Source organism: Chiloscyllium plagiosum, unplaced genomic scaffold, assembly GCF_037043375.1.
Source record: "Chiloscyllium plagiosum isolate Xiang-an unplaced genomic scaffold, Cpla_swu_hap1 HiC_scaffold_2, whole genome shotgun sequence".
Classification (NCBI taxonomy): domain Eukaryota; kingdom Metazoa; phylum Chordata; class Chondrichthyes; order Orectolobiformes; family Hemiscylliidae; genus Chiloscyllium; species Chiloscyllium plagiosum.
The window spans coordinates 128,211,415-128,235,849 of record NW_028270140.1 but is presented as its reverse complement, the minus strand read 5'-3'; the positions used below and the strand labels follow the sequence as shown (position 1 = coordinate 128,235,849).

The window sequence follows — 24,435 nt, the reverse complement described above, 5'->3', positions numbered from 1 at the left end:
CCCAGTTCCGGTAACACGTAGAGTGAGTATAAACCAGACCCGTTGTAAGTACGAGACCTGGTTGTGGCGACGCTGCGGGGAATAAAACACTTATATTCTAGCAGACTCGCCTCTTGGCTGTTTGTTCTGTGTCAGACTACTTTCCTGCGAGCCTGGTCCTTGACCTTGAGAATTTTTTAAAACACATTCCCATAATCCTTTACATCATTCATCAACAGCAAAAATGTATCAATTTCTGCTTTAAATTTACTCAAAGACTGAGCTTCCATACCTGGAACAGAGGTTTCAAAAGATTCACCTCCCTCAGAGCAAACAAAAATTTCTTCCTATCTCAATCCTAAGTGGAAACCCTCATATTTTTAAAGTTATTCCACAGATTAGCAAGGCTGCAAAAAAGCAAACCAAGCTCCAGGCTTTATTAAAAAGGGAAAGAATTGAGAAGTGGGGAAATTCCCTTTAAACCTAATGTGGGCTAGAGGACTGCGTGCAGTTCTGGTCACCAAAGGATATAAAGAATAAAGGAAACAGTGAAGATTTACAATAATGATACCAAAAGTGTGTGGGTTTCCACATCAGGATATCACCTGGTTCTCTGTTCTCTTGGATAAAGAAAGCTGAGAAGTGATCTCATCTTCTTCAGTTCTTCAGGTGGTTCAGTGGTTAGCACTGCTGCCTCATAGCACCAGAGACCCAGGTTTGAGTCCAGCTTTGAATGACTGTCTGTATGGAGTTTGCATGGTGCTCCGGTTTCCTCATACAGTCTAATAATGTGCAGGTTAGGTGGATTGACCATGTTAAATTGCCCATGGGGTCCACATTTGTACAGGTTAGGTGGATTGGCTGTGGGAAATGCGGGGTTACAGGAATGTGATGGGTCTGGGGGGGATGGTCTTCAGAGGGTTGGTGTGGACTTGATAGGTGAGTGACCTCTTTCTGCACTGTCAGAATTTATGATTCCCCATCAAAGGCAGGTCCAGCATAGGTATGCAAAAGTGGAAATCCATGTCAGATGGATTGTGCTGTAGGCACCAATCTGATTCATGCCAGCTGTCAAAGTAATGCCCCCCTTGCACCAATGATGTATCATACTGCTTCATTTCTGTACACTAAAGGGCCTCCTATAATGTTTTACTAATGAGATGGGGGTCCACCCATGCCCCGTGGGGAGGCTGCATGGTAACAGCTGGCTGGCATTGTGTGGAGTTGGTGTGTGGGGTGGTGGCGTGGAGGAAATGTTTGTGGGCCTCTGCTCGGGCACCATGTGGCTCATGAACAGACTTCCACTCCTGCTGAAACATATTCCCTCCTGTCATTAGATTAGATTAGATTACATTACAGTGTGGAAACAGGCCCTTCGGCCAACAAGTCCACACCAACCCACCGAAGCGCAACCCACCCATACCCCTACATTTACCCCTTACCTAACACTACGGGCAATTTAGCATGGCCAATTCACCTGACCTGCACATCTTTGGACTGTGGGAGGAAACCGGAGCACCCGGAGGAAACCCACGCAGACACGGGGAGAACGTGCAAACTCCACACAGTCAGTCGCCTGAGGCAGGAATTGAACCCGGGTCTCAGGTGCTGTGAGGCAGCAGTGCTAACCACTGTGCCACCGTGCCGCCCACTTTTGTCCTCAATGAGGAGCCCCTGATTCCTCTGGTAACTTGACTGTGCTGGCGGTCCCCATACAATTAGCTCCAGTTCAAGTCCTCCTTCACTTTTGCCATTCAGGACTGGCTGCAGAACCAACAATGCCCACTGCTCCTGGAGGCGCTGCTGAGGTTGAGGAGCTGCTGGCCCTTGGATTGGCTGCAGCTGGCAGACGCAGAATCCCATCTCTCAATGTGATGGACGTCCCAATGCCAGGAAAATGAACTGTCTGCATGATGGACATCCAATTGGATAGGGCTTCTGGAAATGGCAGTGGTTGGTGGTGATGCCTCTGTCCCTGTGGCTGCTGGTTAGAGCTAATGCCATGGTCTTTAAATTCAGCTTCTGCAAAAGAGCAATGTGTCCAATACCCTGTACTTAAAGCAATATCTCCCTGAGGCTTAGCCATTTCAGGTTTAGCTTTGTGATAAGGCTGCAGGACTCTCGAAGAAGCTTTAAAATCTTTTAAAATTTCCTTTGGCCAGGTTTTCCTGAATGAATGGGGAATCTGGCAGCTTCATTGAGGTGAGGAATCAGTTGGCGAGGGCTTTCTGACTCAGATCTCTGGCTGAGGAGTCTCTCCAATCTACTACACTCATCTCCAATTTCACCACTCAGCAATCAGACCCCAATACCTGAAATAAAAACAGAAATTGCTGGAGAAACTCAGCAGGTCAGGTGGCATATATGGAGAGAGAAACAGAATTTATGTTTTGCATCACATGACTCTTTTCCAGATTTCCAGTATCTGCAGTATTTTGCATTAGCATAGGTCCTGTTTTCTCTCTCCCTTCCCCATAACCTCCCAGATCTTCAACCCTTGTCCATCCCAAATGACCCACTACTCACTTTCTGTCAGCTTTCCCCCAGATTGTGCTTCCTCTCTCCAACTGACTCCACCCAACTCCACACATCGTTGGTGTCAGTGAATAGCTTTTTAGCCTGACTGGACACTCAGCTATCAGTCAGCTATGGCTTCTGTTGTATATCTTAGATTTAGACCCATACAGAGATCAAACTTGTATCTCAGGTGTGGCAGGTTTTATTCACAGTGACTTTAAAACATGGAAGACATCCTTCTCATTCCAGCTTTCAGCTCTTACTACAGATTGTTTACAGGGATCTCATAGGAACATATAAAATCCTGATGGACCGGACAGGTTGGCTGTGGGAAGAATGTTCATGATGTTGGGGAAATCCAGAATGAGGGGTCATTGTCTAAGAATAAGGGATAAGTCATTTAGGACTGAGATGAGGAAGAATTTCTTCACTCAGAGAGTAGTGACCTTCTGTGGAATTCTCTACTAGAAAGCTATTGGGGTCAGTTTGTTAGATAAATTCAAGAGGGCCTTTGCAGCTAAAGGGATCAAAGGGTATGAAGAGAAAGTGGGAGTGGGATACTGAAATAGCATGATCAGCCGTGATCATATTGAATGGTGGTGCAGGCTTGAAGGGCTGAATGGCCTACTCCTGTGCCTACTTTCTATCTTTCTATATTGCTTTTGCTTCAAGTACATGCCCAGATATAACTAAACACGCACAGAGAACATCAATAGTGAACAGACTGACATAACCAAAAACAGGGCGACTGAACACAAATGCTTCCAGGTGGGGGAACTGATCAGTGATATCAGAGCTCCAGCGCCTTTGAGATAATCCCAGATTGTAGGTTCACCACACCTCTCTGATTGAATCACTTCCTGTGCACCAAGCCAGTAAAAATACGACCCAAGGGTTTCATAATTATCATTAAAATATGATGCATGTCTGCCACAACATTAGTTTAATGTATATTTCAAATAACTAGAGGCCTGGTTACTCGGGATCTTACATTAGCAGTCATAGTACAATGTGTTTTAACAATGCATTGATTTTACTGCTCTTACAAACATGATTATATAAACCACACTGTTTAAATAATTAGTTGCATCATTGTGCCAGTGCATAGAGTTATGTGGCTTTCTGCAAGGTTTACACGTAGCAGTCTGCTAACATGGATAACTGAACAAGTGCGTTCTCTAAATATATCTTGCAATGGGAAACTGCATGTACTTTTAAAGATTAACCAGATTTTGAGATGCAGCATAACAGTGACAAGGCAGGCTTCTCATATAAATGGATCCGATCTGTTATTTTCTTTCAAATCTCCACAGGAAAGTTAAGCCTTCATATTCTGATAAACGGGGACAGCGTCACATCCCTCGGGTGGCTTTGTTCTTGCTCTTGCATGGGCTTCACAGTACAGTTGTCCCTCTATGAAAAAGTAACCTTTCTGCTTGAGGTTCATGCCACAGTCGGAACAAACAAAGCATTCCGGGTGTCGATACTTGTCACGGGCCTTCACTACAGTGCCACTGTGTGTGAGAGATATTTTACAATAATTCAGTTAGAATGCAAGCTTGTGGACTGTTTTATGATTTCAACACTGAAAGCAATGCAAGCAGGGGTGATATGGATAGACTGGAACCTGAAATCAGGTCCCACGTTCATTTAGAAAGTGTGGCTCACTTACCATCAAATCAGCTGACACTCAGTCGGTCAGGATGCTGGAGTGAAAATGGCTACTCAAAATAATCAGGGTCTAAAGACTTGGTCATTGGAGTTGGAATATGAGCAGGACAATGGTAGCCAGTTATCCTTTTAAATATTTAATGGAGAAGAGGGGTAGGGTTTTGAGGATCAGATATATTCAAAGATGTACTGAAATTTTCTTTGAAGTTTATCTTTTTTACCTTTTAAAGAGGACCCCTTCTGACTCACCTTCCCCCCCCCCCCTTCCTTCTCCACCAACCCTGTGAAATCCAACCTTGTGCAGCAGAAACACTTGTTCTGATGAAGATTTGGGAGTAGCGCCCTGCCTCCCAGTAGTAGGCACCTGGCTTATAAAAAGGATGAATAATCTTCATTACTCACAGGCGAATTCTGACAGGAATTCTTAGGGTTGATTACCTTTAGGGACCTAAGAAACTTAGATTGAATCTGGTGCCTGGTCTTCGCCAACGTTGGTTTCACTGGGCGTTCGGAAGCTAAGCAAGGTGAAATTTCCAGAATAACCCAGTCATACCAACAGTAGACACCTTAATGTTCAACCAAGACATTACAGGAATGGGCTGAAATGATATCTGCTGCTCCAGGAACAGCCCCAGACCCTGTCATGTTGGACTATCATTCCCTATGGCCTCTTCCACACCACTCCTCCAAACCACTGACCAGGATTTCCAAGACATTGTCTTCACTGGGGAGAAGAGGGAAGAACCAAAGCGTTCATGTTTTATTTATGTCCCAAGATCGGTTTACAAAACAATTGCTGATGCCCCTTTGAAGAAGGTGGGCCATTGTTGGATTTTTTTAGCTATTGACATATCTGGAACAGCACCTCACAAGTAAACCGATACAGTGTTCATTTTAGAAGCTCCAGTCACAGAGAAGAATTCGCCATTTGCACAATGCGTAATAAAATTGCAACTTTTTTGGCCTAAATAGGTTTATACAGACACAGCAGGCAGAGGAAGATTTCCTCTGCTCCCCCACCTACCCCCACAGTCTGTGTGTTAAACCACAGAAAGTTAAGCTTCCCTTCTTATGTGGAGGTTAGTCTCTATTAAGATTAATAGTGCTCAATACTTTATAGTGTAGAAATCTGCACCATTACATGACTGCTTTATAATAATCCAATTCAAGGAACTGAAAAATGTGCCTTCCTTTAGGTTGAATGACTTAATTTGTGTGTGTATATCAGTGGGCGCCATGAATATTAAGTTAATTGAGCCTCTCTCCAGAAATGCAAACCAACATCCAAATCTCAATCCTAGTAAAGGAGGTTCGCCTAAAACTGACACTCATCCCATGAGGCTTAGATGGATTGGCGTGGGGTCTCAGAGTGGAAAGGGCAGTGGGTTAATTCACAGCATCATGGTAGTATTGTTCACAAAGCCAGATTGTTAGAAAAAAGAATATTATTAAACTAAGAAGAGACAGGATGGATATACAGTCCTGCTCCCAACCATTACCCCCCATCCCCACCCCTGCCCCTATCCATGGTCCTCAGCTATGATGCTAACAGCTGAAAACATTTCATTGAGTTTCAACTTCTGCATTAGTCAGAAATAGTCACACTGACAAGTAAGAAGATCTTAAACCCTGTTTTCTGACAGGATTCATTAAGCCGATATTGCAATCACCCCATTGTTTTTAAACTTACACTATTCCATTTCCACACTTGTCACAGAGTGGCAGCTTCTGAACACTTCCTGTGGAAGCACCAACTTTTGTCACTGGAGCCCTCACACTTCGAGTCACCACAGGCCGGGTACCTTGAACATTTTGCAGGAAGATAAACGGTGGTTAAAAATGATTTCGAATTTGAAGTAGTCAGCGTTGACCTATCTGTTAACAGCGGGAAATTCAGCAAATACCATTGTCTAATCTGCCTGGTGCCTTTGCTTGGTATATAAACAAAGTGATGGGTTGTAATCTATCTGTAAATTTTTTATTCCCTCCTGGGACATGGGCATCCCGAGTTGACCAGCATTGTCTGTCCCTAGTTTCCCATGACAAGATGATGCTGAGCTGCCTTCTTGAACCACTGCAGTCCACATCCAGGTTTATCCTATGAGTTACTGCCACCATTCCCTCTAGTTTCATTAAACCTAAGCAGGAACAGCCATTTCCCCACTCTCCAGCACTGATTCACCTCTTCAACCCGAGTATCCTTTAATCCACCGATGTCACAAATAAATCAATACTCAACACTGGAACATGTTCCCAAATCTGGTAATTAAACATGTATAATATCATGTAATGACTTTTCACAATTGGATCTGACAAGTGTCTAAATGGTTTATTTTGCTTCCCAGTGGTAAAGACAGAAAGCCAGTGATCCTCACCACTTTCATCTGCTTCCAGGTAATCCTGGATTGCACGGAAGGACCCAGATTGTCTCGGCTCACTCTTTTCCTCCTGGTTGCTGTGTAGCATCTTGTAGACTGCTGAGTTTTCAACTCCTGGTGCTGGTTCAACTCTGTATGGACATAGTAGCTTACAGTAAGCAGATGGAATTTTCTTTTTGAAGATGCATGCAGTAACTTCTAATACAGATAATATTCCAGACTCTAATAATACTTGGCAGTTGCGTAGGGCAGCATTAGATGGAGTCGACTGATATCTTGCTCACCCACTAGTGAGCCAGTAAGAGCCCTGTGTAACAAGCCTCCCAAGTGATTATGAAACCCAGGAACAGAAATCCCAGCCCCCAAAGCTGCCACATCATCAGAGGCACTTGTTTGAACAAGTGACCTTTCTGGAAGTGCACAAGGAACCCTGGCACAGATTTCATTTTGAGCTTCTCACATGCCACCTTCTGCAGCCAGGTGAATATCAATGCCAGTCTCTAATGAGTCTCTAATGTGGGCAATGATTGTCCAATTAAGGTCCTTGGTTAGTGTTAGGACAGAAACAATGTTCTTCAGCCTTCCTGTCCCACACTAATTGAGTGAGAATTAAGAAGACCACCACTCCCATTCAGTTAAGTGAGCTCGCTACAATTAAATGAGCCTCGGGGAAGATGTTATGTTCTACTCTTAATCTTCACAACCTAAGTTTTACTTTATCCAATTCCAATGTGAAATTGGTGCTCTGACTTCAGTGAACGTATGTACATAAAGACTTTTACACTTTACAAATCTTAATGGTTGAACGAACAATTGTTTTCAGCCAGTTAATGCAAATTGGTAATCTATGCACATTGAGACAAACTAGCGGGGTGGCAAAAACGAATAGGTAAAAACAAGGACCGCAGATGCTGGAAACCAGATTCTAGATTAGAGTGGTGCTGGAAAAGCACAGCAGGTCAGGCAGCATCCGAGGAGCAGGAAAACCGACGTTTCGGGCAAAAGCCCTTCATCAGGAATAGAGGCAGGGTGTCTGCAGGGTGGAGAGATAAATGAGAGGGGGGTGGGGGTGGGGGTGGGTAGAAAGTAGTATAGAGTACAATAGGTGAATGGGGGTGGGGATGGATAGTCAGAGATGAATAGTCAGTTTAACACTTTGCTACTAATAGCAGTTGGATATAGAGTGTGGTGCATTCAACAAACAGTTGATTAACTATTGTCAGGCTTGCGCTAAGACCAAAGCCCAATTCCATCTGTCTGAAAGGCCAGAGAAGAATTTCAGAGCAGACGCAACAGAGCCGACAATGCAGTAGCTGCTGAAATTCATAGAGTAAGATGCCAAACACTGAACATAATCCTCCCTCAATATTTGAATCTTTTTGCTGTCCTTCCAATCTTCGATCATTCTATCCTTTCAAACTTCATATACATTTAATTATTTTTCAGAGTTTTACTTTGTATGACTTCATATATATTTATCATGGAATTTGTTATTTAAATAATCTTTAGTCTATGGAATTTCAGGATGGAACCATCTGAGTGAACAGTAAAGGGCATTTCTAGATTACAAACACTTGATCAGGTGCATGACTGAGCTTCAAGGATAGCACTGGTCTGGTGACAGGTAATGAGTCAAGTTTTGGATGACAGCACTAGGCCTCATGGCAATTAATTGATTTAAGCTTCAGACATTTCCTATCCCTAGCCCTCCACCCTGTCACAGACTTTCATATTTGTTGTTCTTCCCATCCAGCCTTCCTTCCAAGTTCTCGAAACCTTCTCGCGGTTATGATGGAAGGCCACAGACTTCAATTGTTCACTTTGTTTTTTTATATATCAGAGGCTACTAGATCTGCTGGGTATTTCCATGACTTTTTGAATTATTTTCAGATATCCAGCATCTACAGTATTCTGCTTTGACATTCTTTCTTGTTGGAGATATGACTCACTGTGGAACAGTTCTCCTTGCACCTTGAGATGGGCTCCAAATTTTGATGACAAGCATTTGCTATATAAGGAGAAAGTGAAGACTGCAGATGCTGGAGATCAGAGTTGAGATTGTGTTGCTGGGAAAGCACAGTAGGTCAGGCAGCATCTAAGGAGCAGGAGAATCGACGTTTCGGGCATAAGCCTGTCATCAGGAATGAGACTTGTGGGCCGGGGCCGAGTGATAAATGGGAGAGGGGATTGGGGGGTAAGGTAGCAGAAAAATAGGTGGATGAAGGTGAGGGAGAAGGTGATAGGTCACGGAGGGAGTGATGGACAGGTCCGGAGGGTGGTGCCGAGTTGGAGGCTTGAGACTGGGATAATGTGGGGGAGGGGAAATGAGGAAGCTGTTGAAATCCACATTTATCCCGTGTGGTTGCAGGGTCCCAAAGTGGAATTTGAGGCTGTCTTCCTCCAAGGCATCAGGTAGTAACGGTTTGGCGTTTGAGGAGGCCCAGGACTGCATGTCCTTGACGGACGGGGAGTTGGAGTTGAAGTGTTCAGCCACGGGGCGGTGGGGTTGGTGGGTGCGGGTGTCTCAGAGATGTTTTCTGAAATGATCTGCAAGAAGGTGTCCTGTCTCCACAATGTAGAGGAGACCACACCAGGTGCAACGAATGCAGTAGATGACATCGGTAGGGGAACAGGTAAATTTCTGATGGATGTGAAAGGATCCCTTGGGGCCTTGAACAGAGGCGAGGGGAGTGGTGTTGGCACGGATTTTGCATTTCCTGTGGTGGCAGGCAAAGGTGCCAGGAGTGGGGTGTAGGCTGGTGGGGGCGCGTGGACATGATGAGGGAGTCATGGAGGGAATGGTCTCTCCAAAAAGTTGATAGGGGTGGGGAGGGAAATTTATCTTTGGTAGTGGGATTCGTTTGGAGGTGGCGGATGTGGCGGAGGATGATGCGATTTATGCAAGGTTGGTGGGGTGCAAGGTGAGGACTGGGGGTTCTATCCTTGTTGCGTTGGGAGGGGTTGGGTTCAACTGCGGTGGTGCATGAAGTGGAGGAGATGTGCTGGAGGGCATCATCAACCACGTGGGAAGGGAAGTTGCAATCATGGAAGAAGGAGGCCATCTGTGACTTTCTGAGATGGAATTGGTCATCCTGGGAACAGATGTGGCGGAGGCAGAGGAATTGGGAATAAGGGGTGGCATTTTTACAGCAAGTAGGGTGGGAGGAGATGTAGTCTAGGTAGTTGTGGGATTTGGTGGGCTTGTAGTAGATGTCTGTGGTTAGTCGGTCACTGGAGATGGTGATGGAGAGGTCCAGAAAGGGGAGGGAGGTGTCTGAGATGGTCCAGGCAAATTTGAGGCTGGGGTGGAATGTGTTGGTAAAGTTGATGAACTGTTCAACTCGTGGGAGCATGAGGCGGCACCGATTCAGTCATCGATGTAGCGGAGGAACAGGTGGGGGGTGATGCCAGTGTAACTGCGGAAGATAGACTGTTCCACGTTTCTGACAAACAGGCAGGCATAGCTGGGTCCCATGTGGATGCCCGTGGCTACCCCTTTGGTTTGGAGGAAGTGGGAAGATTGGAAGGAGAAGTTGTTGAGGGTGAGGACCAGTTCAGCCAGTCAGATGCGGGTGTAGGTGGAAGGGTACTGCCATATAACCTTAGTGCAATTAAAGTCCTCAATAATTACATATCTTCTTACCATTATAAAGTTATTTCAATCACCCACAAGCCTCATACCCAATTTCTTGCACACTATTTGCTGCTCGTAGCATATCAGTGATGTAGCAAGCTCAGATTATTAGGGTGGCACGGTGGCTCAGTGGTTAGCACTGCTGCCTCACAGTGCCAGGGACCTGTGTTGATTCCCTCAAGTAACTGTCTATGTATATTCTCCCTGTGACTGTGTGGGTTTCCTTCCACAATCCAAAGATGTTCAGGTTAGGTAGATTGGCCTGTTAAATTGTCCAGGGATGTGCAGGCTAGGTGGATTGGCAATGGGAAACCCAGGTATGCGGTAGGGGTGTGTGACTGGGTGGGATGCTCTTTGGAGGGTTGGCTTGGATTTGATGGGCCAAATGGCCTGCTTCCATAACTGTAGGAATTGTGTGGCTCTACGATATTATTTCTTAACGTAAGATGTGCTTGAGAGTTCTGTTCCTATAGCCATAGTGACAAAAGTGCTTGAACCATTAAAGGAGTGACTCTGTCATTTGAAATGCATATGAAGAGAATGAAGGTTAGCTATGACTGAGTCAATGAGCTAAGGGTAACCTGTAGCTTAGCTGAACTCATGATGCCTGTTCAAAAGCACAATTATCAGTAGTGGTGGATCAACTGCCCTTTCAAACACATCCTCTATTCCAATGCCCTTAATTGTACAATATTCATACCAACTATTATCAAGTTGTCATTTATTCTCTCAGTATTGCTAAGTTATGATGGTACTTAGAGAAGGAACAGAAGACTATTAATACTACAAGAATATTTTTTGATATAAGGTTGATATAAGATTGCCTGATATCACTAACTGCATTCTCTGGATGGAGACTTCACTGGCTTGCACACATTTCTGAAACATTTACTTTATGTGAAGGATTTTGCCAGAGAGGAGAAAACTACATTCTTCTTGGAGTGTGGAAATTTGCAACATACAGAGTGCATTCATTGTGTCTGCTACTGCAGTCATTTTAGAACACACTAGCAGCTTCTCACAGCTCATCAGCTACAACAGGAAAAAGCTTTACTAAGCCCAACCAATTTATATCAGGTTTTAACCTGTAGATGAGCAAACAGTTCCAAACACAATTGCTCCTTTATCCCCCAACACTTATTCCTTTATCCAGGATTTGGAGATGCCGGTGTTGGACTGGGGTGTACAAAGTTAAAAATCACATAACACCAGGCTATACTCCAACAGGTTTAATTGGAAGCACAATTCCAATTAAACCTGTTGGACTATAACCTGGTGTTGTGTCCTTTATCCAGGCTATCAAAAGTAACCTTGAATGATGTCATAATCTCTGCCTCAACCAGCAAGGCTGAAGTGAATTCTCCAACCTCACAATTCTCTCTGTGAAGACATTTTTCCCTGTCTTGTTTGTAAATATCTTACATTTGATCTTCTACCTATTGGCCCTCATGCTTTGTCCCTTTAATATTAAAAACAAGCTGTCCCATTCTTTATAAGTATAAAATAATGATATTATATCACCCATACTCTGCATTATCCTCTTTGTATAATAGGCAGCAGCCTACTTCACTTGTCCTTTATCCTTCCTCAGGTCTCGATGTATTTTCTGTAACGTGGATCCCAATAGTGGGCAGACTGCTTATTTAGGGTTTTTTAGATTAGATTAGTTTCCTGAAAGTATGGAAACAGGCCCTTCGACCCAACAAGTCCACACCGACCCTCCAAAGAGCAACCCACCAAGACCCATTCCCCTATCCTATGTTTATCCCTGACTAATGCACCTGACACTATGGGCAATTTAGCATGGCCAATTCACCTGACCTGCACATCCTTCGATTGTGAGAGAAAACTGGAACACACGGAGAATGTGCAAACTCCACACAGACAGTCGCCTGAGGTGGGAATCAAACCCGGGTCCCTGGTGCAGTGCTAACCACTGAGCCTCCGTGCTGCCCTACGGTTCTACAAAGGTTCACCATTATCTCATTGCTGAACTACACAACAGTGTGAAAACTTAAAATAACACAACATTTTAGTTTTGAAATTTCTTGGCCCAGGTGATTGAAATTGTAGCTCAGGTCGATGATAAGTCTGTAAGTAAGCTCGCTGAGCTTGAAGGTTTGTTTTCAGATGTTTCGTCACCATGACTAGGTAACATCATCAGTCAGATTTTCCAGTGAAGTGCTGGTGGTATGGCCCACCTCTCTGTTTATAGGTCTTGGTTTCTTAAGGTGGGTGATGTCATTTCCGTTTTTGTTTCAAGGGAAGGTAGATAGGATCTAAGTCGATGTGTTTATTGATGGAATTCTGGTTAGTATGGCATGCCTCTAAGAATTATCGTGATTGTCTTTGTTTCGCCTGTCCTAGGATGTATGTGTTATCCAAGTCAAGGTGATGTCCTTTTTTGTCTGTATGTATAGAAACTAGTGAGGGTGGATCATGTTTTTTGGTGGCCAGTTGGTGTTCATGTATCCTGGTGGCAAGTTTCCTGGTAGTTTGTCTAATGTAGTATTTTTTACAGTTCTTGCATGGTATCTTGTAAATGACATTAGTTTTGCTGTTAGTATCTAATGGATCCTTTAGGTTCATTAGTCGCTGTTTAAGTGTGTTGGTAGGTTTGGGGGCTACCATGATGCCAAGGGGTCTGAGTAGTCTGGAAGATCTTTCTTATATGTTTTTGATGTAAGGTAATGGGGCTATAATTTTTGGTTGTGTTGTGTCTGCTTGTTTGGGTTTTTTCCTGAGGAATCGGCAGATTATGTTTATTGGATATCCATTTTTCTTGAAAACGTTGTATAGATTTGTTTTCTGCTTTTTGTAGTTCTTGGGTGCTGCAGTGTGGTGTAGCTCGTTGAAACAATGTCTTGATGCAGCTCCGGCTGTGGGTGTTGAGGTGATTGCTTCTGAAGTTAAGTATTTAGTCTCTGTTTGTTGTTTTTCTGTAGATGCTGGTTTGAAGCTCTTTGTTTAACTGTATGTTCAACTGTCACGTCTAGGAATGAACTATGTTTTACTGCTATTAAAACAGTGATGAAGACATTGCTCAGAGCCCAAATTGTATGTGAAGAGTTGGGGAGATAAAGCACGGTAACAGAATTAAGAATTTAATTGTGAGAATTTGCTTGTGTAAGAGACCAGGAAGTAGAGCCTGGATTGAATGATGCTGCATGATAGGGAGAAAAAACAAAGAATTGGTATGCAAGGGTTGCTTGCGTGAAGTATGTGGTTTTCTGTATGCTAACTAAGACATTTTAGTGCAGGGTATAATAGCTGTATTAACAACCTTGCTTTCCAGGTGTAGAAGATTTCTTGGAAAATGAATGTTTATATATACTTCCAGTTTAAATTATGTAAAATGGAAGTTACTTGTAAACCTACAGTTAACAAGAAATGATCTGGCATTTTCAGCAATATAACTCTGACACAGGGCTAAACGTATTGCTCCAACCTTTAGGTTTGAAGATGGGGACACAGAAAACCTGGCAGTTAACACTCCTGTTACCTTCATAAGATCCCAGTAAAATCTTTTGAGGGCAGTTATGGAAGAGAAGATGAACTTCCATATTGTACATTTCACAGTTTAACTTCAATTACCTTCCACGAGGAAAGCAACTTGTCATACCAACAGCAATAACCTGGCACACAGTGTTACAGCAGCATTACCTTCAGAATTCAGCTGCATGGGCAAGACAAACTGAGAATACCTAATCCTGAATTGAAACATTCAACATGAGAGTGATATTGAGGCCAAATTATATCAGGCTGTCAATAAACATGGGTCAATTGTACCAGCCTCAGAAGGAGTGCTACACTATTGTCTTCCCAGCTACAATGGAAGCTTGATCATCTACTGAGGATCACATAACGAAACCAAATTACAAAGGATACTGTATGGTGAGAAGAACAGAACAACAGTAATATTATTGAAGAAGAACAAGCAAGAAAATGTATCTTATTTACCAGGTGATGTTACAGAAATGCCTGTGTCATTATCTCAAACACAAGTATTCCCCTACAAAGGTGAAATTAGCAAATTCTTAAGAGGAAACATTTTTTGTTGATGAAGGCATCCATGGATGTTATGAAGCACTCAATCCAGGTGTGTGCAGGTTCATACCAAAATGCATTTCTCCAGTCGTGTTCCAATTATCCACCAATTCGAACTTCAGCCAGTGTTTCTTACCTTCTACTTCTCTGTATCAGATAACACTGCACTTCTCTCTAGTGAGACTCCAGACTCCAGAGCAGATATAATAATAGTGCTTATCAAATTTACAAACTACATCACAGTTAAATGAGAACTGATAGGGGAAAAATCATCACTTTCTAATTATCACTAATCATACATTTGGGTACAAGTACAGCAGAACCTCAATTACCCGAATATCAATTATCCGAATATCAATTATCTGAATTTTCAATTTTTCGAACAAGGTCTCAAGGTGCTGTAAAAATGTTACATCAAAGAGGTAAGTGAATTCGGACTACCTGTATTGAAAAACATGTGAAAACGCTGGCAAAAACAAAGAAACACAAGCACCACAAGCAACAGCGACTGGATGTTTTTGACGTAAAGGTTAGTTACACAGCCCTTTGCAAAAGTAAGTGCTTTATTCCCGTCACTTAACTGGGCCGTTCATGAAAAGACTGGCTGAGAAATTTAACACATGCGTGAGGCAATGCTTCTGTCTTTCTATTGCGGCACTAAGTTCAGCAGAAACTGACAAATGCTCTTGTGATTGTAGAAGCTGTTTGGGACCTTGTTTAATACTAGGATTTCATATATTTATGTTTGGTATGGGTTTGGTCCTTCTCAGTTTTACCTGCAATTTGCAGAATGCAGAGATTAGTTTATTTAAATAGCAGGCTCACCAAAATTATAGATATAAAAACAACTCTCCGGTAGAGCACAGCGTTAGATCAATATATGTTCATGGTCAAATCGACTATCTGAATAATCAATTATCCGAATGAAATACTGCCCGTCCATCTTGTTCGAATAATCGAGGTTCCTCGAGATTCTGTGGTTACCGGTGAAATAACCTTGAACCCAGAATGGTTCAATGATCTCTGCAGAGTGGATTTCCTTTCCCCAATGGCAATTTAAACCTATATCACATCAAGGTCACCTACAGCTGTCTAACATCTGTGATGTCAGAAGCAGGGTAGAACAGCCAATCATATTACAGTATTCACATAGACAGCAAACCTGGAAATTTAAAACATTTTATGTTTGGCTTTTAATATCATACACAATTTCAGAATTTAAATTACATAGTTTAGATTAAAATCAAAGCCAAAATATTATAAACCAAAGCTAAAAATAGTGTTTAAAATAGTTTTTTTACAGAAAGATTAACAGTCTGTACTTGGGTATTTTGTCAGTTCCCTAATGGCTCTGAAAATGCAGTCCAGTGGGACCTAAAGAGCACATCTATGGAGGAGTGCAGAATCACTGTCAGCAACTGCAGGACTTCAGCCTAACTGCACATATGCAGACTCCCAAAATTGTTGCATCACAATAAGGAATGCTGCCGTTACTATTTCAAAAGCCAATTAAGTTTTTGTTTTTATGTAATATAAATTGGATAGAAATTAGTAGTTACATAAGGTAAAATGTATACATTTTAAATCTGTTTTCACATGCATGGCATGTGGGGCAGCACATGCCATGTGGCTCAATGGTTAGCATTGCTGTCTCACAGCACCAGGATCCCAGGTTCGATTCCAATCTCAGGCAACTGTCTGTATGGAGCTTGCACATTCTCCCCGTGTCTGCGTGGGTTTCCTCCGGTTTCCTCCCACACTCCAAAGATGTGCAGGTCAGGTGGATCGGCCATGCTAAGTTGTCCATAGTGTTACACACTAACCTAGTGTTCGGTGCATTAGTCAGAGGGAAATGGGTCTGAGTGGGTTACCCTTCAGAGGGTTGGTGTGGACTTGTTGGGAAGAAAGGCCTGTTTCCGCACTGTAGGGAATCGAATCAAATCAAATCTAATCATACACTGAAATTCCATTTTGCTAGGGAGGAGTATTTCTGAGCAGGTATCAGTTATTACTCCAATGTGGAAAGGAAACCTCTAATGGCATTCGGGACTCCCAGAACAACAATCCTTGTCATGGGACAAGATATCCCACTGGACTCCAGTTATTGATGTGATGAACGTTTTACCCTACACAACCATCTCTGTTTTTATATATCTCAAATTTGTGCTGTTATGGTCCTGTAAAAACATATACCATTTTTCCAACTGCAGAAGTCTAACTCTGAAAACCTGTCACACCATTTGGATTGCCGAAGGAAGTAAAACTGTTCTTTAAGTTTGCTACCTGCAATAATTGAACAGCAGAATTGTCCAACACTCTTTCCCCAAGTGTGAATTTAAAACCACATGTTGATCTTTCAACAGGTTACTTAAAATATGCCAAAATAGACTGTTACACAGTTCTTGCTTTAATATACACAGATACATGTGTGATTATTTTAGATAGCTAAGGGGGAGAGGGATTGTTAACTTCCTTGATTCTCTAGATGCAGGAAATCTGAGCTTCCCTTAATGTTTTAACTCCACAGTTTCAACATATGTGTGAGGCCCTGATAGATTCTGTGCCTCAAATCTATTTGGTAGGAGGCAGCCTGGTTGAGGCTGCAGCACGCAGCTGGGTGTGGGATGGTGGCCAAATTCAAGAAATGGGAGAGCTAATCCATGGCGATGGATCTGGAATTGATTCTCAGCATGCATTGTCCCAGCCAACAAGGCGATGGAGGTGGATGGGGAATTCCTGCAAAGAGGGAAGATCAGAAGCCTGAGAAATGGGAAGGAACTGGGAGATCCTGGGTGATCGGGATCAACACTTTAGCGGAGAACATCTGAAATCTCTTCGGGGTGAGGTGGAGGAACTGCAAGCATAGTGGAGAAAGACTGGAACAGTTTTCGGGATTGGGTTGTCTGAACTCTGGGGACTGGCTGAATCCAACAGGTGAGTGGAAAGGGACTCCTGATCCAGCAAGCTCCTCATCTTTAATCAGCTGCCAGTCGTCCCAAGGCCCAAGCTATGTTTCAAAATCTGAGTAAAAATGAGGCACTTTGCCTCATTATAAAGTGTTCCATCCCACACTCTGGGGGAGATTTGTTTCCTGTCCAGTTCTGTCTACATCTGGTAAAATCAGAAGTGGGCAGGTTGGAAGTGGATCAGGCCAGGATTCAAAATCTTAATATTTCACCACCTCACCGGACTGAAATCTGCCTTTTTTGGAGTTAAAATTCTCCACTCTCCCATCCAAAAGGTCTCTCTGAGTTAGAATTCTTTGAGGAAAGACTAAGCAGGACAGATAAAAGGGAGCCAATAGATGTGATATACTTGGAATTCCAAAAGGCTTTGTTAAGGTACCACACATTAAAGTACTTAATAATGGAAGAGCACATGATGTCAGGTTAATACATTAGCATGGATTGAGGATTGGTAACTAATAGAAGACTGAGACTTATGATTGGGGAACATTATCAGGATGGCAATCTATTACAAGTGCTGTGCTACAGGGACCAGTGCTGGGGCCGCAATTATTTACAATATATATCCATGACTTGGATGATGGAAATGAATTATAGAAGTAGAAGTGATATACACAGGTCAAGTGAATGACAGATGGAACATAATGTGGTAAAAATGTGAGGTTACACATTTTGGGAGAAAAATAAAACAGCTGAATATTACTTAAATGCAGAAAGACTGCAAAAAGCTGCAGCAGAGAGGTATTTGGGACCCCTCATGTAAGAATCACAAAACCAAGCATACAAGTTCAGCAAGTATTAAGAACGACAAATGAACTGTCAGCCTTTCTTGCAAAGAGCGTGGTGCATAACAAAAGGGGGTCTTACTAAAATTATACAAGGCACTTGTCAGAGCACATCTGGAATACTGTGAATAGTTTTGACCTCCTCATCTAATGTAAGATACATTGGCATTGAAGGCAATCCAGAAAAGGCTCACGATTCTGGGTTTGGAAGGATTTTCTTATGAGGAAGGAATGGGTAGTTGGGCTTATACTCAGGGTTGAAGCAGAAAGGTTGTTTTCCCTTGTAGGAGAGTCTAGGACAACAGGACATCATGTTAGATTAAAGAGCACTAATGTAAGGCAGAGAAGAGGAGGAATTTCATCTCTCAAAGGGTAGTCAATCTGTAAAATTTGTTACCATAAAGTGCTGTAGAACTTGGGTCATTCAATATGTTCAAGACTGAAATAGACAGATTTTTAATGAGTAAGAGAATCAAGGGTTAAGGGAATAAAGCAAGAAAATGTAGTCGAGAGTTATCAGATCGGCTATAAAATCATTAAATAGTGGAATGAACTTGATGGACCAAATGGCCAACAATTGTTCCTATGATGATCAAATGCATTATTTTAATATGTAGCATCAAACTGCAGAATTGCTATGGTCTCATAAAGTTGCATATTGTAGAATCACAAAAAATTGAACTTGCAGAATCCCTGTCCCTCATAATTGGGGAAAACTTTTAACTAAACAAACCATTCAATGAAATGCACCTGATGATGACAACCCAATAACATCCAGTTGGCACAGCCAGTTCTAAACTCCTCCTGCTAAGTGAAATGTTTAGTTTTGAAGTAGATTAATTTTGAACAGTGGAAATGAAATAATGGAGCTTTAAAGATTAGGCTTTCGTTAAATTGTGCAATTGTCTCCTCTACAACAAAACCGTGACATTTCCAGACAATTAAGACCTCTGAAACAGTATAGCAAATGTTCAAACATTATTAGAGTCCAATAATATTTCTTCAGCGATTAAGATAGGATTGTACGCAATGCAATAATCCATTTTTCTTATCAACTACATTTCAGTGCAGCAGCTTAAGGATTCAATGCAAAGCATATTGCTGCCCTACATGCATAGATTTTACTTAGTGATTTCCAAAGGTGTGTAGGTTATAGAAAAATATACATGTTTTTCAAGGTTTCTATCGTAATGATTTAAGCAATCACTGTTTATCCTATTTGTGGGGAAAATATGTTGATTCAATGTGTAAGGAAATCTGGAGTTTTATTGAGTCACTATGCATTTTTGAAAGCTTGTAAAGTGAAAGATTTTTAAAATGCTTATCTTTTTAATTATTTCAAGTTAATATTTAACTAACATTGGTACAATACGTTTTCCAATTATGTTAGTAAGGTGCTAAGTCAATGAATGCGCTGTGCGATTAATTTACAGTAAATGAATGAGCATATAATGCAATTAACGCAATAGCAAGTTAATGAAGGCACTATTTAATTTACAGAATGTTAATGAATATACTGTATAATTAATGCTGTAGCAAATTTATGGTTGTAAGTATTTAGATGTACTGTTTAATTTGTACAGTAGGTTAGTGTTCTATACTGGCGCAATAACTTTCTGCATGTATTGTTGCAGATGTAGGCTTACAAAGGCACTATATAATTTTTCAGACATTTTATAAGTACAATATTAATCTAATCACAGGTTTTATCTTCATACATTTTTATTCATTCATGGAAAATAGGAATCAATGACTGGGGTCAGCATTTATTGGCCATTCCTAATTTCCCTTGAGAAGGTTATGCTGAGCTACCTTTTTGAACTGCTGCAGTTCATTTGGTTTAGACAGGCCCATAAAGAAGGCATTTCCAGGATTTTGACCCAGCGGCACTGAAGGAACAGCTATATAATTCCAAATCAAGATGGTAAATGGCTTGGGGGGGGGGGAATCTTGAAGATGGTGGTGTTCACGTAACTGCTGCCCATGTCCTCCTAGATGGTACTGTTTGTATGGGTGGAAAGTAAGAAGCTTTGATGAATTTCTGCAGTGCATCTTTTAGATGGTGCACTACTATTGAACATCAGGGGTGAAGGAAGTGGATTTTTGTGGATGTGGTAACGATCAAATGGCTTGCTTTGTCCTGGATAGTGTCAGTCTTCTTGACTGTTGCTAGAGCTGCACTCATTCAGACAAGCGGAGAGTATTTTATTACACTCCTGAGTTGTGACTTGAAGATGGTGGACAAGCTTTGAGAAGTCAGGAGGTGAGTTACTTGCTACAAGGATTCCTAGCCTCTGATCTATTTTTGTAGCCACTGTACTTATTTGACCAATGCAGTTGAGTTTCTGGTCAATGGTAACAAGCAGGATGTTGCTAGGAGGGGATTTATTCATGGCAATGCCATTCACATTCAAATGGCTAGATTCCTTCCTGCTGTAAATGGTCATTTCCTGTCACGTCTGTGCGCGAATGTTACTTAGTCAAGACTAAGATGGCGAAGGAGTAGGGCTCTCAAACTGGAGATCATCTACTCCATCCATTTCTTTTCTTCCTTTATTTTCTTTCTGTCTCCTAACCTCCATTACTTGGGCAGCATCAGTGGTGGAGAGTTCAGTGTGGACCCGAGGAACTCCCAGCCTTGGGGTGAATCCCAGTGTGGACTCCCAGTCTCGGGGTAAATCCCAGTGCGGACTCCCAGCCTCGAGGTGAATCCCAGTGCGGACTCCCAGCCTCAAGGTGAATCACAGTGCGGACCCCCAGCCTCAGGTGAATCCCAGTGCGGACTCCAAGCCTTGAGGTGAATCCCAGTGCGGACTCCCAGACTCTAGGTTAATCCCAGTACGGACCCCCAGCCTCGGGGTGAATCCCAGTGCGGACTCCCAGCCTCGAGGTGAATCCCAGTGCGGACTCTCAGCCTCGAGATGAATCCCAGTGCGGACTCCCAGCCTCGAGGTGAATCCCAGTGCGGACTCCCAGCCTCGAGGTGAATCCCATGGCGAACCCCGGCCTCGGGGTGAATCCCAGTGCGGACTCCCAGCCTCGAGGTGAATCCCAGTGCGGACCCCCAGCCTCGAGGTGAAGCTCGGTGTGGACTCCCAGCCTCGAGGTGAATCCCAGTGTGGACCCCCAGCCTCAAGGTGAATCCCAGTGTGGACCCCCAGCTTCGGGGTGAAGCTCAGTACAGACTCCCTGCTTTAGAAGGACTGTACTGCTAAACTTTTACTTTATTTCTTTATTTTTCTAATTTACCTTACATGTTTTACCTAGGCATGTTCCTCTCTCAGGTGGCACCGGAAGTGGCAACTTTGTACACTTTTCACTGTACTCATGCACCCCTGTACTTGAGTACATGTAACAATTACACCAGTTCGAATTCTGATGGAAAACAGCAATTCTAGAAATTCTACTTCTAATTCTAATGTCAGCCCAAACATGTATATTGTTCAGATTTTGCTACATTTTGACATAGACTGCTTTAGCGTCCGAGGAGTCATGAATGGTGCTGAACATTGTGAACATTGGTTAACACCTCCATTTCTGACTTTATGATGGAGGGAAGGTCTTTGATGAAGCAGCTGAAGGTGGTTGGGCCTAGGTTGCAAATCCATGGAACTCCTACAGAGATGTCCTGGAACTGAGATTACCGACTTCCGACAAGTACAACCATTCTCATTTTGCCAGGTATGACTTCAACCAATGGAGAGTTTTCCCCCCCCGAGTCTCATTGACTACTGTTTTGCTATGACTTCTTGTTGCCCCACTAAGTCAAATGCAAGTCTGATGTCAAAGGATTTCATTCTCACCTCACCTCTGGAATTCAGCTCTTTTGTCCATGTTCGAACCAAGGCTGTAATGAGGTCAGAAGCCGAGTGGCCCTGGCAGAAGCCAAACTGGGCGTCACTGAGCAGGTTATTGCTGAGCAGGTGCTGCTGGATAGCAGTATTGATGACACCTTCCATCACTTTACTGATGATCGAGATTAAACTGATGGGGTGGCAATCGGCCAGGTTGGATTTGTCTTGCTTTTTGTAGATAGGATGCATTTGGGCAATTTTCCATATTGTCAGGTGTATGCCAGTGTTGTAGTTATACTGGAATGGCTTGGCTAGGCAAGTTCTGCAGAACACATCTGCTCTGTTTAATGTTCCCTCTAAGATGCACAGCCACTCAGAGGCTCTGCACATACTGATCAATATGTGGATAAATTGACTCACAGTTCTGGAATCCATTGCACTGCATGGACCTCAGAGATCTACTAATCTTAATGTTAGGATAACATTGTATTATTATAATAATATTGGAGGACATTTAGTATTTTCCTGCAATAATACAATAATTTTTCTGCAATAATAATAATGCAATAATTAGTCCATACAGGTCCTTTGCTCTGAAATTTATAGCTGAAAGTTTCTGTTTTTCCTACTTAAAAATTAATTTTATATTGCAATTATATGACCCTTCCTAAAACCCTCTCTTTTGTCTCACTATGCATATTTGTCTGAATATGCCTCAGTAAAATGCCTTTGATAATTTTCAATGTTAAAGAAACATAATTACAAATTGTTGTTATGGTCAGTTTATGGATATATTGCATTCATGCAAGAGTCTGCAGCAATGATAAAATTTTATCATGAACCATATTAATCATATATGCTAATGAATACACTGAATAATTAAGTAGTAGGAAACAGGTTTATGAATGCATCTTTCAATACAGGAAATGTATGAGTGTATCAGGTTTATGAATACATATATTTCATTAATAGATTATGACGTACTGAGAAAGATTTATATTGTTCCTTGATTGTAGATATCATGACCAAGAATATAATTTTAAATGTTATGTTAATAATGTATTGGTGCTTATCATTCTTAAGATTTAATATGAGAGAAATTTTAGGATGAAATCTTAAATCATCGCCAATAAAATAACGTTATGTTCAAATACAGTTCTATCTCATAGAACTTTCAATTGTTTTTTATGAAGTTCAGCAGGATTGGATAAAATTCCTGAGGGAAGGGATACTGTTAAATCCAGCACCATTTCTTTTTGGATAGTCTCCAGAAAATGGATCCATTGCCAATGCAAGATGTTTATACACAAGTCAGCTGTAATTGCATTAATGTTAAATATTATTAACATTGCATAAAAATAAATGGCTCAGCTACCACGATGATAAATATGCGGCTCCAAATAAAGAGATTTATTTGTAACCCTTTCTATTTACGTAGCCTTAGTCTAGTCATGCTGTGTAATGAATTAAAATTAGTCTTGCATCAAATGTAGTGAATACATAGCAGATAGGTCAGTATCAGAAAAAGCAAGGCAATTTAACAGTTTAAATGAAATTTGGCATGGCTCTGAGTTTTACTTTTAGTTTTTTCATCTTTAGGCGGCTTGTTGAACAAAAACACAAACTACTTGACATGCGATACCACAGGTTCAAGCATTAACCAAGCTTTGTACAACATGCTGTCATAGAGCTTATAAACAACAATAAATCAACACTTTGTATCCAATACATATGAATACGTAATAGTCAATTCAAGTGTGCACTTTATTTTTAACGTGAGAAGATCAAGGGATTAAAGTACATTTTCCTTTGAAAACCTCAAATGCTTTGTGAATCAATTTCTGAACTTTGTTATTAAGTTTCATGAAAACATGCAGCGCACAAAAGTAATAAATGGACAAGTAAATGAATAACATTCAAATGGTACCAAAATTACTTGAATATCATTGGAAAAAGCAGTTGTTATGTATGTTATGCTCAATGAGGTAAATGTCAGAATTTGAAACTCCATTTTCATGCAAGGTTGTTGAACTGTCTTAATTAAACAGTTTGTATATTGAACCATGTGCACTTCTTTGCATTTGTCAGAAAGAAAAATCAAGCCAGAAATGCATGCAGTCTATCAAAGATAAAGCATAAAACCTGCTTTGTGTGGAAACTACTGAGAAGGGTTTTGGCCTGGCATTGAACTTGTGTTCAAAGTAGCCTAGTTCCTGTAATGGAAGAATGATTAAAGATAATACAATTACCTGAAACAAAGTCTCGCTTCATAGAAATTGGACAAAATCATGTTGAACTTCTAAGCTTCTGAATAAAGAGATAATTTCAAGGTTTCCATAATGTTCTCAACCATCACAAAAATAGGACCTTTACTCATTTTATTCACTTCAAACTCAAACCTACCTGTTGCTGCAACATTATTATTTATTTTCATGTCAAAAAGAGGACATAAAAAAACTTTCAAACACTTGAATTGCTTGATTTTGTCAACCAGAACACTTAATGTAGTAAATTATTATTCCTTGATTTAATTCACCACTGTCATTCTATAAATGAAAATGCTTCATTGTTTCTGAAATGGTTTATCCACAAAGCGCATGCTTATTGGAGAATACACTTTGTTATACACGGAAGGTACAAATAGCAAGAGCTGGACAGAACAAA

The 24,435-nt window shown here is 41.7% G+C and overlaps 1 protein-coding gene across 2 annotated transcripts in view; it reads right to left on the bottom strand.

Annotated features, from left to right (window-relative positions):
• Positions 1–3,422: 3,422 nt before the first annotated feature.
• pdlim3b (PDZ and LIM domain 3b) overlaps positions 3,423–24,435 on the bottom strand; it is a 107,894-nt gene continuing 86,881 nt past the window's right edge. Inside the window, exons 4-7 of one of the 2 annotated variants that reach the window (XM_043706005.2) lie at positions 23,914–23,984; positions 6,543–6,676; positions 5,858–5,969; positions 3,423–4,010 (exon numbers count right to left, since the gene is read on the bottom strand). In XM_043706005.2, coding sequence (XP_043561940.1) covers positions 3,815–4,010; positions 5,858–5,969; positions 6,543–6,676; positions 23,914–23,984 — 513 coding nt within the window. In that variant the 3' untranslated portion in view covers positions 3,423–3,814. The remainder of the gene's footprint in view (positions 4,011–5,857; positions 5,970–6,542; positions 6,677–23,913; positions 23,985–24,435) is intronic. The other variant, XM_043705997.2, reaches the window with a different exon arrangement.